The sequence below is a fragment of the Wasmannia auropunctata genome, unplaced genomic scaffold (assembly GCF_000956235.1).
Source record: "Wasmannia auropunctata unplaced genomic scaffold, wasmannia.A_1.0 LD335736.1, whole genome shotgun sequence".
Classification (NCBI taxonomy): Eukaryota; Metazoa; Arthropoda; class Insecta; order Hymenoptera; family Formicidae; genus Wasmannia; species Wasmannia auropunctata.
The window spans coordinates 417,847-431,889 of NW_012027154.1; the positions used below are offsets into that span (position 1 = coordinate 417,847).

General features: G+C 44.0%; 1 protein-coding gene across 2 annotated transcripts; it reads right to left on the minus strand.

Moving 5' to 3' along the window:
* Positions 1 to 11,745: 11,745 nt before the first annotated feature.
* Positions 11,746 to 13,888, minus strand: LOC105456250 (probable deoxyhypusine synthase). Of its 2 annotated transcripts, none has more exons than XM_011700159.1 (8): positions 13,808 to 13,888; positions 13,378 to 13,498; positions 13,023 to 13,297; positions 12,730 to 12,948; positions 12,464 to 12,656; positions 12,284 to 12,387; positions 12,088 to 12,213; positions 11,746 to 11,999 (listed from the first exon to the last, which is right to left on the minus strand). In XM_011700159.1, the coding sequence occupies exons 2-8, from the start codon at positions 13,478 to 13,480 to the stop codon at positions 11,904 to 11,906; spliced, it is 1,116 nt and encodes a 371-aa protein (XP_011698461.1). In that variant the 5' UTR covers positions 13,481 to 13,498; positions 13,808 to 13,888; the 3' UTR covers positions 11,746 to 11,903. The 2 variants fall into 2 exon arrangements, with proteins under 2 accessions (XP_011698461.1, XP_011698462.1); XM_011700160.1 differs by lacking the exon at positions 13,808 to 13,888 and adding an exon at positions 13,742 to 13,791.
* Between the last annotated feature and the right edge of the window lie 155 nt (positions 13,889 to 14,043).

Here is a 14,043-nt window from a genome sequence, read left to right on the forward strand (position 1 = left end):
GGCGCGGCGGCGAATTTCGCGGCCTCGCAGACGATCATTTGTCTCGCACATCGCCCGCTCGGTTCCGCGTTCCATCCGCGTCGCAAGTCAGTGCGTTCACCTTACGCTCGCGAGCGGAGATCTCGCGCGCGCGCGCACACGCGAGAGGATTTCTCTGGGAACGCGCGATCGCGCCGAGCACGTGGCTCTCGGCGCGATCTCTCATCGAACGCCACCGTCGTCGAATCGATCCACGACGATCGACTATACGCGGCGAATACACATCGCTCCTTCGCCGAGAAACTGGCTCTTCCCACCTCCTTCCGACGTATCTCGCGATTCGTCTTTCGCGTGCATTCTAACAACGGGCTTAGAATATATTTCGAAAGCTAACAGGCAATTCAGGAGCGATACGAGGAAGGATAACCCGTTAACCCGTCAATCACAACCGTTGCTGTTCCTCCAGCAATAAGCTAAAATATATAGGTACAGTGAAGCACAGATGTTATGAAAGAGAGATTTTCGCTGCATCCAAACATCCAACTCCGTCTCACTCAATTGCTTTAATAAATATCTTAACGCTTAGTTTTCTTTTTTTAAATTCTATATGGCCATTCGTTCTCAGGACTATAATTAAACTGTCTTGGACTTACTCTATGATTTACTTTGTGACGCAACACTTTCTCTCATCTTCGACTCGTCTAATCTGAAACGATTGTGTAACTGTAGAGGTTTGGAGTGCTTATGGGCTCTCCATTACGAGATACATATATATTTACAACGGATTGAACACAAAAAATAATAGTAATTTCATAATTTCCCGCGATCGACACCTCGGAACAACGCTCGGACTCGCTCCGCTTGCTCTCGCTCGCGCGCTTCACAGAGAGAACAATAAGGTATGAATGAAAGCGCAATGAACTTTTGCAATTTCCTCGGCAATTTATCTCCCCGCCGTGCGCGACTCGCATTGAATAGATGTGACACGCATTGAATGAAATTAACGCCCGTGAATTTACCTGCACGAGCGGTTCCTAAACACTCACCGACGTTTCAGACTCTCTTTCGACCTGAGATTCGCCACTGTAACGAAGTGATTTGGTCCAGAGTATAATCCACGAGGGAAAGAAAGATTTCTCAACTGATTTCTTCTGAAGCTCTTCTGAACAAGTTTATTCACAATCACAATCAGTTTCTTGTAAAATCTCACGCGGATTCTCGTAAACGCCACTTCGGAATCCGGAAGCACGACCTACACTGATCGGAGTGCACAGTCACATTCCTAGATAATCGTGTTGGCGGTCAAAGTATATAAGATCGAGAGTGTATATAGTTATCCTTTAAAATAGCATCTCGTTCTGAAAAAGATAGACGATACTATCTTTCGCGGATCTGCAGAAGACGTCGTCGTGCCTCTCGATAAATGGTACGCGACTTCGCTGAGATCACCGGATATCACTCACTGTCCCGACGAGATCGTCGCGATCGGCACGTATCGGTTCGGAGCTGGACAATCGAGCGCTTTGCTCCCGTCCGTAGGTATCATCGGAAAGGATCATCCACACTCCACGTGACGGCGCAACCAAGCGGAAGCGGGCATTCGCGGGAGGGTGAGCAGGAGGAAACGAAGAGGAGCCGCGCGTACGCAACACCCTGTGTCGTGAAGGGTGTCGCAAAGGGAAGTTGGCTAAATTGCGTAAGTACCGATCGGACGGAACGTTTTTCGCGAGAGCGTGCGCGATCACGTGCGTGCGCGCGATCCGCGAGCGTGCGGCGCGTCGAGCCCGCTCGTTCTCGCGCGAGTGCCGGGAGTGGGCCCTCCGCCGCATGTTTCCCGTGCTCCGTCTTCCTCGATCGCACGGCCGTGCTTCTCTCTTTCACGTTTGATCCCCCCTCCCTCCCCCCTTCCTACGTTCGCGCCGCCTTTCTGTCCCTCGCTCGCTCGCACGCTCAGCGCACCGCGCTCTCTCTTTCCCTCCCTCCCTCCCACTCCTAGGACGGGCTCCTTCGTCCTCTCCCTGGTACAGCCGAGAGCGCTCACCTGTGAGGTAAGTAAAGCCGGCGTTCCGTCGTACATGTTACGACATTGTGCGATGGGGAAGGGATAAGGGAAAGGGTGAGGAAAGAGGAGAGACAAGAACAGAAAGAGAGAGAGAGAGAGAGAAAGAGAGAGAGAGAGAGAAAGAAGTGAGCGGGAGGTGTACTCCGAAGAGGCAAGGAGGTGGTTGGAGGTGGCGATGAGGGAGAAGGGAAGCAAAGGGGACATCAGGAGGGTGGACGGGATGGAGGGGAGGAGAGGGGAAGACGAGAAGAATTAAGCGAACGGGTCGGAGGTGAGTCCTGAGGATGGAAGGGGTTGCAGCAGCGACGACAGAGGGATCGAGGGGAGGGCGGAAGGGGAGGGGGCGAGATCGGGGGAAGCCGGAGGTGAGCCGTGTCGTGGAGGATCGCGTCCGTCCGTCCGGTAGGGATAAAACGTGGACCGACCGATCTGACGTGGTCTTCGCCGCCGCCGCGCCGCGGCTGCAGTGGGGGGTTAAATCGCGGGACGCGGCAAGTTGGTGGTGGGGATCGCGCGCCGCGCGCGAGTGGACCAACTGGGTTCGCCAGCAACACGCGGTTCATTGACCGAAAAGTGCCGGGAGAGCCGAACGAACGTACACGAACCAACCGGGCTCTCTCTTTCTTTCCACGGGTCCGCTACTAAAACAGAATTCGCGCACCGGCACTTTGTCCGCCGGCTCGCTTAGACAAGCACGGGCCAAAAGGGAGGCGCGACAGATATCCGTCGAGGGTGTCAGCGACGACAAAAGACGAACCGCGCGGAGGAGAGTTTACGAGCTCCCCGAAGAAGACGAGGAACGCCAAACGCTTGCCCGAGGCAACGCTCGATCGCTTAAGTAACTTCCAGTTTGGAAAAGATATTTGTGAGAGAGGATCGTCCCTGAAGGATTTTGATAAGGCCAGCTAAAACACTTCGCCGTTCCGCGAACTTCAGCAGTAATGAACGAATCTCGATAATCTTATTTAACAATCGAACGTGCTGCTCGACCTTTTTTAAAGATTGAGAGGCAGCCGTAAAAACATTCCAATTTTTGTCTGAAAATATTTAATCTTTTAGCAGGAAATTTTGGATATGCGCCGAAATAATATTTACGAATCCATTTTAAAAGACCTAAATTTCTAAATGTATAAGATGACAAAAAAACACGCTGAAATTTTGAATAACAAACGCCCGCCGACTGAGAATTCGACCGTATCGCCGACTTTCGACGAAACGAAACTTACGTACACATACATCTCGACGTCGTAAAAAGAAAAGGAGACAACTATTGCCATTTTAGACACATGTTATCTCGTGTTTCCAGGATGGTAAGCAGCACGCTGGTATCGGCGCGGCCGATCGTGAACCGTGGCGGTTCGATGACTTATTTCCACGATCGGCGCAACGACTGCGCGTTTCCTGATCGTGGTGGACCTGCAGCGGGGAATGACGGGGAGGGAGGGGGGAGCAGGGAGAGACGCGCGCGGCGAGCGTTTACGAGAAAGGGATGAAGTCCGGGCGTAAGTAACTTCGCGGCGGGACTACCGTCGTCGGTGTGGTCGCGCAACACGGCGCACACTTGTCGGGAAAGGAGATGCGCGGCTCCGCGGTATAATGAACCTGGGAAACCGGTTGCATTCGCGCGAGCGCGAGCGTACGTACAGATCGATTCGCTCTCTCTCTGTACTTGTGTGTTACATTATGCGAGCCGCCGCGCGCTGCATTTCCCCTCATCGAGCTTTCGCGGCTCTGCCGCGCGGCTGCGGTTTATTCGCGAATATAAACTCTCGCGCTATTTCCTTTGTTTCTCTCTCTCTCTCTCTCTCTCTCTCTCTCTCTCTCTCTCCCTCCCTCTCCCCTTTCTCTCGCCCTTTTCCCGCTTTTTTCCTCTTTCTCTCTCTTTCTCTCTTTCGATCGCAATTTCCGTCCGATTGGAAAACTATAAATACTTGTAAAGACAGATTTGATTTTATTGAGTTCATAATTGATGAATCGTTTAATATCGAGAAACTGCATTGTGTGAGATTATAGTCCTTTAGTCTATTAACAATTCAGAGCGGAAGTGTATAAAAATCAACAATACGAGCTGAACAATGAAAGATAATCAATAAGCATCATATATACATATACACATGAAACCGTCTCCGTGATATTGTTCAGAAGCAGAACAATTTTTAATATCTAATTTTCGTTATATCTATATACTTTTCAATCTCAAAGATGTGATTTTCGATAATTTTTCGTTGTTTAAATAATATATCAATATGAAATTTCTGTTTCATAAAATTTAATAGGTCGACGGATATACCTATAATAACTAATTTTTTGGTACGTAATTTCCTTCTCGCTCTTTTACATATTCTTATAAGTCTTACTGATATTTATATTGAAGGTGAAAGTTGCGATGACATAATCTAAATTGAATTTTGATGTAATCGAGACGCGAAAACTCATTAACAGTGCTCGAGACGAATTTGCTTAATTGCGTGATTGTGAGAATCCACTGTAGGAATCCACTGTTGTGCATGTATAAAATCGGATGCAGAGCTAATAGCTTGCGATCGTGCGATCTTCGCTGCATCGGTTTCTTAATGAAGGAACAAGGAACATAACAGTTCGATTACGGTACGGTGACGGCTTAACGCCTCCTCATTCAGCGAATACACTGTTATAAGTTTATACTCATAATTATAGAGCGCCGGGTCTTATGCAATGTGATAATAATATAGTGCTATCTCTCCGCGACCTATATAAAGGGATATTCTTATAACGTAAATGCGTCCTTAACCCTTTTACTGCTGAGAAACGCGACGAAATGTATCCAACTGCACTTGTAACGGTAACGCAAGCTATAACGCAGGCTAATCTGAATACGGAAAACGGGGAAATATATCTTTTCGCATAGTTCCAGAGTTCCGTTAGAGATCAATCGCATTCCATCTTCACTTTTGTTAATTTATAATACGCGACTTGGCGAATTGTTATTTTAAATTATATTATTAAGTTATACTATATGAAGACTTTAGACCAACACGCGCAACAGATAAATATAAACGAGTATATAAATACGTAAAGACGCGCCACGAGGGACTACCTGCTGTTTCTGATTCAGAGGCCCGTAAATGCCGAGAGACACATTGACCTTTCGATGAACGATGGCCAGCGACGAATGTGAGACCCGGTAGTTAATTGGCTATCAGCCGGAGAATTTCACGGGGACTCCAGAAATTCTCTCCCGGCGGCCAATTGCCCATTAAGGCGCCGCCGTCCACCGGTGACCGAAAGGCCAATCTTGGTCTCATGCGCTTGCGGATTCCCAACGCTCGCGGGGAACGGGAGGGTGCAGGGTAAAAAGCAATGGGGAGGGGGGGGGAGAGGAGGGGACGAGAAAAAAGCCATCTTCAATTAAAGCGGAGCGCGCGAAGGGAACTTCCGGTCGCCGAGATCTTCCGGCTCGCAGTAAACCGTTCTGGCGCGATAGAACCGTGGGAGGTGGGAGGGGGAGGGGGAGGGGGAGGGAAAGGGAACGAGGACGAGGCACAGGGGTTGCGCAGCGCGGTAAGGGGGGGAGAACCGTAGCAGGCAGGGGTGGCGAGCTGGATTCGCGCGCGACGGGAAGCAGCGGGGGCTGGAACGAGGGGTAAGGGTCTGAAGAAAACACATAATAGGGTGGGGCGCTTTGCTGCCGCTTTTGAATCGATCCAACGCCAGCTACAGCTGGAACCTCATCCCACTGCGATGTGGTGAGGCAGCGGTGCTCATTCTCTCTCCCTTTCTCTCCCGCTTACCCCGTTATCGTCACGCGACGACGACGGCCCGTACGTCGTGTGTATACGAAATGTCCCAGGGTCACGCGAGAACCTCCCAATGACGGATCCTCGAGACAATTCGGCCGCGCGGTAAACTTTTTCACCGATGGAGATGTCGTGACAGGTCGTCGCTTGCCGCAATTTTCGACATTACGCTCGCTTGGCAGACAAACTTCAAATGAGATCTCTCTGGGTTAGACCGGCAATTACGGCGAAAAATAATACCTTATTTTTATTCATTTCGCATTTCTAAACTCTCTCGCTTACTTATCTTTGACATAAAATATCTCTATAAAAATTAGAGTTTTGTCACGGTTTCATGTCTCGACAATCAATATCCTCGAGACGCTTCTTTTACACTCCTCGTACTTTCTTTATATACGTTTCCACAGACGAAGACCGGTATAAGTGCATCCGAAACGTCGAATATAAAAATAGGGTAGGTCTGGTCCGCAGAAACGATACAGATTACTTTAAATCAGGTTTCGCGGGATCTTCTGGGATAAATCCTATGCATGTACGTGTGTACGTGCAACGTGTGGAATTTGACTAACAATGGATTGCCATGCGTCTCTTAATCCACGGCTGCGTATGAAGAAAACCGGTTTGACGTGGATGCACGGTCAAAGAGATTTTTTTCTTCTCTGATAAGCAGCACTATTGAAAAAGCTTATTGCGAAATAAATGACGTGTCATAGGAACGCGTACAAAACCAAAAGCTCATTCAAGTAACAAGTAACGTGTCTAGATAGATTTTTTCAGCAGCAGCTGAAAAAAGTGACGAGACATAAAAGAAAAACGAGATGAGAAATTTAAAAAATAAAAAGGCTGAAATTGAATCTGATAGGTTTACGACGTTTACGTAATAAACCTATATAAAAGTACGTATATACTTCATGAGATATATTAGTTATGGGTATACCAGCTAGCACTGTTAATAACTATAAACTTTTGTTCCTCTTATCATCCTCTCTTTTTTATACAACGTTTTGCGGATTATTCACATCGTATATAATAACAGTACGAAAAAAAGTTAACAACGCTCTTTAATGTTTCCTCTCGCAATTTTAACGAATTTTATCATACAAATTAGATCGTGTATAATGAAACGTTCAACACACAACGATGAATCAACTTTATAAACAAGCTTGTTTTCAGAAAAATGAGATTAAGTTCTTAAGTTGAGTTAAATCATATTTAATTTTTATAAAAATATGACTGTTAACTAAATCACTGAGAATCATTTAGCATTTAATAGTAATAATTGCTCTTTTGTATTTTATATTTAAACAATGCAAATTATTACGATTATTTTTGCAATTTTAGAAACCACGAATAGATAGAAAAATGCATTGTTATGCTATTTATTAAAAAAAATTGCATTTACGTGGATATTATTCAACTTATAGTTTTTGATGTATAGAATTTTGCTATACGGCCAATTTTATTGTTGCTTAATTATTCTTTTATTAGACCACCATGGAATCGAACGCTTCACATAGATCATTCATTATAATTATTCTTAGAAACTCACCGTTGTTGTTGCGTAGAATGGAACCGGGACTGGTGGCCTCCAAAGGGCTGCTGGGCTCGTCCGTAGGTTCTTTCTTCACGCTGAAATGAAAGCATCTATTATGTATTTAGACCGAAAGGCGCGGAACGGTATTAGTCTGAAAGTAGTTCAAGTTCGGGCGCGGAATCCTTGCATCGGGAAGGACGACAGGAACCGGCGTTATCCGCCGTTCCGTTTGACGTTCGCCAGTACGGCCCTGGGATGCAATAAAAGGTTGACCCAGTTTTGACTTCGATTCTCATCGCGAATCCGGCTTTAGGAAAAATTAATCAAGGCAAAAATGTGCGGTGGAAGATTGGAAAAATTGATGACGCTGAATGTACCTACGTTCATTTTATGCGAATATATTTTGCAAATGATGCCGTTAATTACGGTATTAACGTGAAATTAATTCACTCTTCTCCGTTCGGTGCTTTTTTAAATAATTATCTGTATGAAAAATTTGATATAAAGCATTTGAAAAAATTCAAAATTTATAATCCATGGATCGTAAAAATATTCAAGAATATTTCAAGATATCCAAAATACGAATTAGTGCTCAATTTAATCGACCTTCTATTAAATAACATTGAAAAAGATATATGACTATTTCATGACGTTAATATTCAATTCACGGAGAGAATTCAATAGAAACACTTGTTGAGAAAGAAATGAAAAATTTCATGTAAATTGGTATTGATCATGAATCACTTTATACAATCCAAGGTAAATTCGACGGTATCTTGTTGTCTTCGACAGCATTACGATACACTTCCTATATGGATTATTCGACATAAGCGATCTTCACACGCGAAAGAATAACGGACATCGTGCCTGTCACGTCATTCGCTCGTCGCCGCTATTCCTAGTATCGTCGATAATTATCGCCTTTATGGATGGATAGAACGAAGTGGGTCATCCGAAAATATCCGCGTCTAAAGGTGTTCGATCACACGCGCCGGATTTTATTCGTCCTGGCAGCGCAATTTCGCGTCCTCGACCGAGCGAGCGTCGTGTTTTATAGCCGCGACACACGAGGAAGCATCAAGATATAGAATTTGTAGGGAAACATAGTAGGTACGTCCAGTATATGACACCGATAATGTAATTGCAAGAAAGGATCAAACGCAAGTTATATATGATCTATCGGAGAAGGAAGCATTTTGACGTTGCTTGGAATTAATGTTCAAAAAGGGAAGCATAAACGAGCGTTCTTTTCTTAAATGTGTATAAATTATACAAAATGTTCCAAGTAAGCGCGTACCGAGCATTTCTCTTGGATAGATTAGATTTTTTGCCGAGTTTACTTTCTTACGGGATAAAAATGATGAAGTATCAACAGCTTCTAACTGTAAGTAATTTTTCACAAATTCTACTTGAAAAATTCAGTGATGACTTAAAATTATTATTATTATTATTATTATTTATATCTCACTCATTATTTATCAAATTATAGTATCATTATTTAAATTAAAATAATAAACAAACGTATACGAAACTGTCTTCGATTAAATTGAAGCGGACTTCAATATGATTTTAATTTGAAATTTATAATCGCGAAGATACGTCACGTTAAAAGTAAAAAGGAATCAAGCGTTCTTCCGTTTTTTCAAGCTAACAATAAGATATTAAAGACACGTGTACTTACAATAACAGAATAAATCCGCCCAATTCCGCGCCACCGTGCGCGCTAAATTAATTACTATTGATTATTCTGTACCATTGAGTTTATATGTGGTTGGTAGCTTTATTCATTTATCAAATCGACACGGTATAAAGAGAAATTAAGCAAAATAATAGTTATATATTATTGCGGCAAAATAATAGTTACATTTAGGATCAACAGCTATATTTATTAACGTAGCGATTTAATTCGAGTAAAAATTTCAGATATTTCGAATATTCGTAAAATATTTAAAATATTCAAGAATTATTTTTATAAGATCTACGAGCGCGCGACGATATTGAGAAAACTTCGACATTTTTATCGAGACGATTCACAGTTTCTTCTCGATTGAAAAATTATCGTGAAAAATCTGCTGTAGTCTCGATAAATTCACTTTTCGACTCTTCCTCGTGTTGCTACAAACGCAAAAATGATTTTCGCGAAATTCGAAGCTCGACGGAGGTCGCATCAGCATCAATTACGGAATTTACCGTGAGGCTTAGTGATCTAATTCGGCGTGGAATTCGGCCTGAATTGAATTTTCTCGATGTTAAAATTTGTTTTCCTCAGGCTTCCAAGTTCCGGACCGGACCGACGTTCGATCGTCTAGCCGTAAGAAACGGCGACGGGATACCCTCGAGAGAGAAAGAGACAGAAAGAGGGAGAGAGATCGGATATTCACGACGGCGCGCCTCGATAGCTCCGTTGTGCTCCGCCACCTGCATTTTTAAATCAACAGAATGGAGAAGGAACGCGCGGACCGGGGACGCTCGAGGGGGCCGGGGTGGGCGGAGGGGGGAGGCGGTGCACTTAATGCGTGCATTATTAATCGGCGCCCGCGCGTGTATACCCCGCGATCCCGCAAATATGCGGACCCGTGTATTTCCGCCGTCCAACCGTGATATCGCGTCACACACGGAGCGGCCGCCGAAGGCCGTGTGCACGCCGCATCGTCGATGCGTAGAGCGAAATAATCTATCCCAATAGGGGCCTAAGCTACAACTTAGAAATTAGATCCTGTTTTCCGACGACAGTATTTAAACACAAATGTAACTGAGATATACTTAATAAAAGACAAATGGAAATTAGACTAACAAATGGAAAGTTCTGTGACCGCGATAGAGGTCTTAAAAAATCGCGAGAATATGGAAATCGAAGCGTATATATTATATATTTCAGCCGAGCATCTCGATGGGAAGAATGTTGAGCGTCGCTAATACATACATGATCTTTATTCGACGGGACATTTACGTCGCCAGATCCGCAATTGACAACGTACACTCGACGAATGCGTCTTCAAACGATTGAGGCTACGTTACAGCAATAATTCGACATGATGTTCGCGAAGTTGTTTAGCGATTGTTTGCAGATCAACGGGAAGGGAAGCAACATGGTCAAATTCGCCGAAAAACGGACGCGGACTGGACTGATTGGAGGCGGCGCGTGTGCGCATGTGCGCACCGTATAAATTCGGTACGAGTTCAATTTCCAGCGTTGTATGAGAAATTGAATCTTACGTCGCGAAGTAACGCAAGGGCCGTTTTCGCCGATCGCTCAAATTTTAACCAAAATTACATAGGTTATCTTTCTCTCTCTTTCTCTCTCTCTCTCTCTCTCTCCTCACTCGTTCCAGTATGTATATATAAATATTAATTATGTATACGCGCGCGCGTGCGTGCGTGCGCGTGTGTGTGTGTGTGTGTGTTGTATGTGATGTATGTATGTATACATATATGTGTACTGTGAGATTCTCTCACCTGATGAAAGTAGAGTCCGCGGCGGGGCTGGAAGGTCTCGGCGAAGAGCTCGCGGTGGACGCCGTGTTGGTCTCCTCCACGTCCATCATCGTTCATACCGATGACGGCCACCACCACCAGCACCAGCACCACCACCGCTTATATGCGATATCCCGCGAAGGAGGATGGGAGGGAGCGGGAGGGGAGGGGTTGATAACGGACGACGAGTACGGCAGCGCGACCGCGACGATCACGACGATGGCGACGAGCCGCGAGGAGGTCGGCCGACGACGATGCCGAGCCGAGGGCCGGAGCAGTTACCCCCGAGCAGTCGCGGTTCCCGAGCGCGGGAAAGAGGAGCGGGGGACCCCGGGGGCGGGAGGACAAAAACCACAGAATCGAGGAAGCTCGAGCGCCGTGCGACGGGGGATGATCGGGGGCTGCTTTCACGCCCGTCGTCCGCGAGCGCGGGCTTACGGGTAACAACTGGCGAACGGCACCGCCACCCCTACCGCCCCCTCGCGACACCACCGCGGGGCGCCCGCGCCGCGATGCCTGGCGAACCTGCGCCGCCAAGCACCTGCCGCGATCGCGCAGGCGTCGCGACGCTCGACATCCGTTCCCCGAGATCGAGCCAAGAAACGCGAATCTCCCGAGACCCTTGGAAAAGCAAAACTACCCTAGTCTCTTCCGATAAACCGAGCATTTAAATCAGTGGCACGACTTCTAACGTTTAACGCAGAAAATGTCTATGTCGATATTTTTAGAAGTGTATTTTATTAGAAATATATAAAAAGTATATAAAAATAGATTCTATTTCAAATAGTTAAAATAATAATATATGGGTATGATATTAAATGTAGACGTAATAGCGATATTTCGTATTACACGTATTAGAGATGGTAATAATACTGTTCGACTAATTTCGCAGATGCACGAATTTTGCTTTACAATACTTGGATGTCTCAGATTTAACAACCGTTTCTATTTTCTATACGATTGTGTCTAATATGATTGTATATATCATCGTATAGACAATTATAATTATTGTTATTTTTATTGTTTCTTTCCTACACATTTTACTTGCGCAATATTGTCTTATTTTAAAATAAAGGCTTCACTTTGTCTCATTTTTTCCTGTCTTTCTCGAATGATATCTAGCAAAAGTTTCTCCAACCAACAATGGAAATATCAAAGTGGCGTCAGCACACACCTGAAACAGAAGCAGCCGATATCACTCGACCGATCTGACCGATTGTCGCTCATCGTTCAAATTTAGTATCAACGGAGATAACAATTACCTTGACAGGATGAGCATCCTTCCGAATTTTTCCCCAAGAAATCGCTTCCTCGGGCCTAGCGCCGCTGTCGCTGCCGTCAAATTCCGACGAGGTGTTGATAAAAACGGCATAATCTGCGCCGTTCCTCTAAAATAAAAAAAGTTTCGTTATCATCGCGATTATGGCCAGACAAACATGCGAAATAGAGTCATCTTACCATGAGATTAGCATTGCAAATGTGATGCTTCACCACGCCGCCTCCGATAATTATCATGCCACTGTTCACCGCTTTCATAGCTATCCTGTTTAATCTCACGACATCTGTGATTAAGGATTCAGATTGGTTTGTGCGTGTTACATGGACAAATAAAATGTCACACCAGACGTTAATACGAACCCCCGATAATATCGAGAACGAGCCCCGGATTTTTGAGCGCGTGGAAGAACATCATATCGCCGAGACTGCCGTCGGTCAACGCCGGGCAAAACACCGGGATCTTATTTTTCGCGGCCCAATAGTAAATCGAATCTTCATGATTGATCTCCTCGCCGAGTCTTGTTATCACTTTAGACGGCGTCCATAAAGTGCCCTAAAAAGCAATTCAATCGTAAGAATAAAAACGCGCGTTACACAGCGTTTAATTTAATCGATGACTCGTATACCTTCGTCTTTTGTTCAGATAGCATTGCGTCCAACTTCGGCATTAACCAATCCTCGAACAGGCAATAATTATCATTCGGTACCAACAAATTTCCAGTTCTGTTAAGTCCGTTCTCTCTGAGCTTCCTATCGTCCAAATAGAAACTGCCGACGTATGTAGGCGCCAAACACTTTATGAAATCCTCTTCCACTCCACCAGCTGTGGTTACGAGACAATCTACCTACAAAACCTGCATGTCTAAAGTTACAAAATACAAAAAATAAATAAATAAAATTATTGAATGTACAAAATTACCAGTCTATGTTGCACAAGAAATCTTATAATATCCCTGACACCACTGGATACCATATTCGAGGTATAACCCAGAAAAATTGTACAATGGTATTTTCTTCTTATAAATTCATCCTCTTCCATCTCATCTAGCTGATCTTTCAAGAGAATTATGTCCCTTTGGTGCAGCATGCGATTTACTTCTTCAATCGCTAGTCCAAAATTTGTAGCTTGGAATCCACAACTTGCCATTGTTGCAAGTATTTCATGATAGTTGATCCCTTTGTTAAAATCATAACCTAAACATACAATTTGTTATTATTTATTGACAACAATAATTTTGACAGTAAAGTGACAATTATTAATGGAAAATAAATACCTTTTACTGGAGTTGTGTGAGGCGATAAAGAGCTGCTGGAAACCAAGACAGCACTTTTTGCTACTTCTTGCTCTTTTAAATCTTTTTTTTCTGCGTCACCCATGACAATATTTCTAGTAATCTTAAAAGATATAAATAACAAATTAATGACAACATAAGAAATTAATGTCAATTATATTGTTAATAATACTATTAATCACTGATAAAGTATATCTATGCGATAAATATATATTTTTCTCAATCTGTCAAATAATATAACCGGCAAATTGACGAGCTTTTGCAACAAATCATTACAAAAGATAGACATTTTTTAATCAAATAGTAGGTTTCGAGAAAAATAATTTTGAATATACAGACTACATACAATATGTACTTAATTACATGTTAACAGTAATTTATATTAACACATGTGAAATGATTTAATCCTAACCTGCCAAAGAGAGTAGATTTGCACTGTAACTACTGTAAGTAGCCATATTGCTTTTCAGTGTTTATTTTATAGGTTATAAACGTAGTAAGTATATAGATTGCACACTCTTCATTTTTACCTAACGATACTAAAAGAGAAATCTTCTATTGGATATCGTTGTTATCGACACCGACAAGATACTGTATCTCGTCAGTGTATTATCCTTAGAACATTAATTAATATACATACATATATAT

Coding starts and splice junctions, on each gene's coding strand:
- LOC105456250 (XM_011700159.1), bottom strand. CDS start 13,480: ATGGGTGACGCAGAAAAAAAAGATTTAAAAGAGCAAGAAGTAGCAAAA. Junction 13,298..13,377: donor TCACACAACTCCAGTAAAAG/GTATTTATTTTC, acceptor TTGTATGTTTAG/GTTATGATTTTAACAAAGGG. Junction 12,949..13,022: donor TTCTTGTGCAACATAGACTG/GTAATTTTGTAC, acceptor CAGGTTTTGTAG/GTAGATTGTCTCGTAACCAC.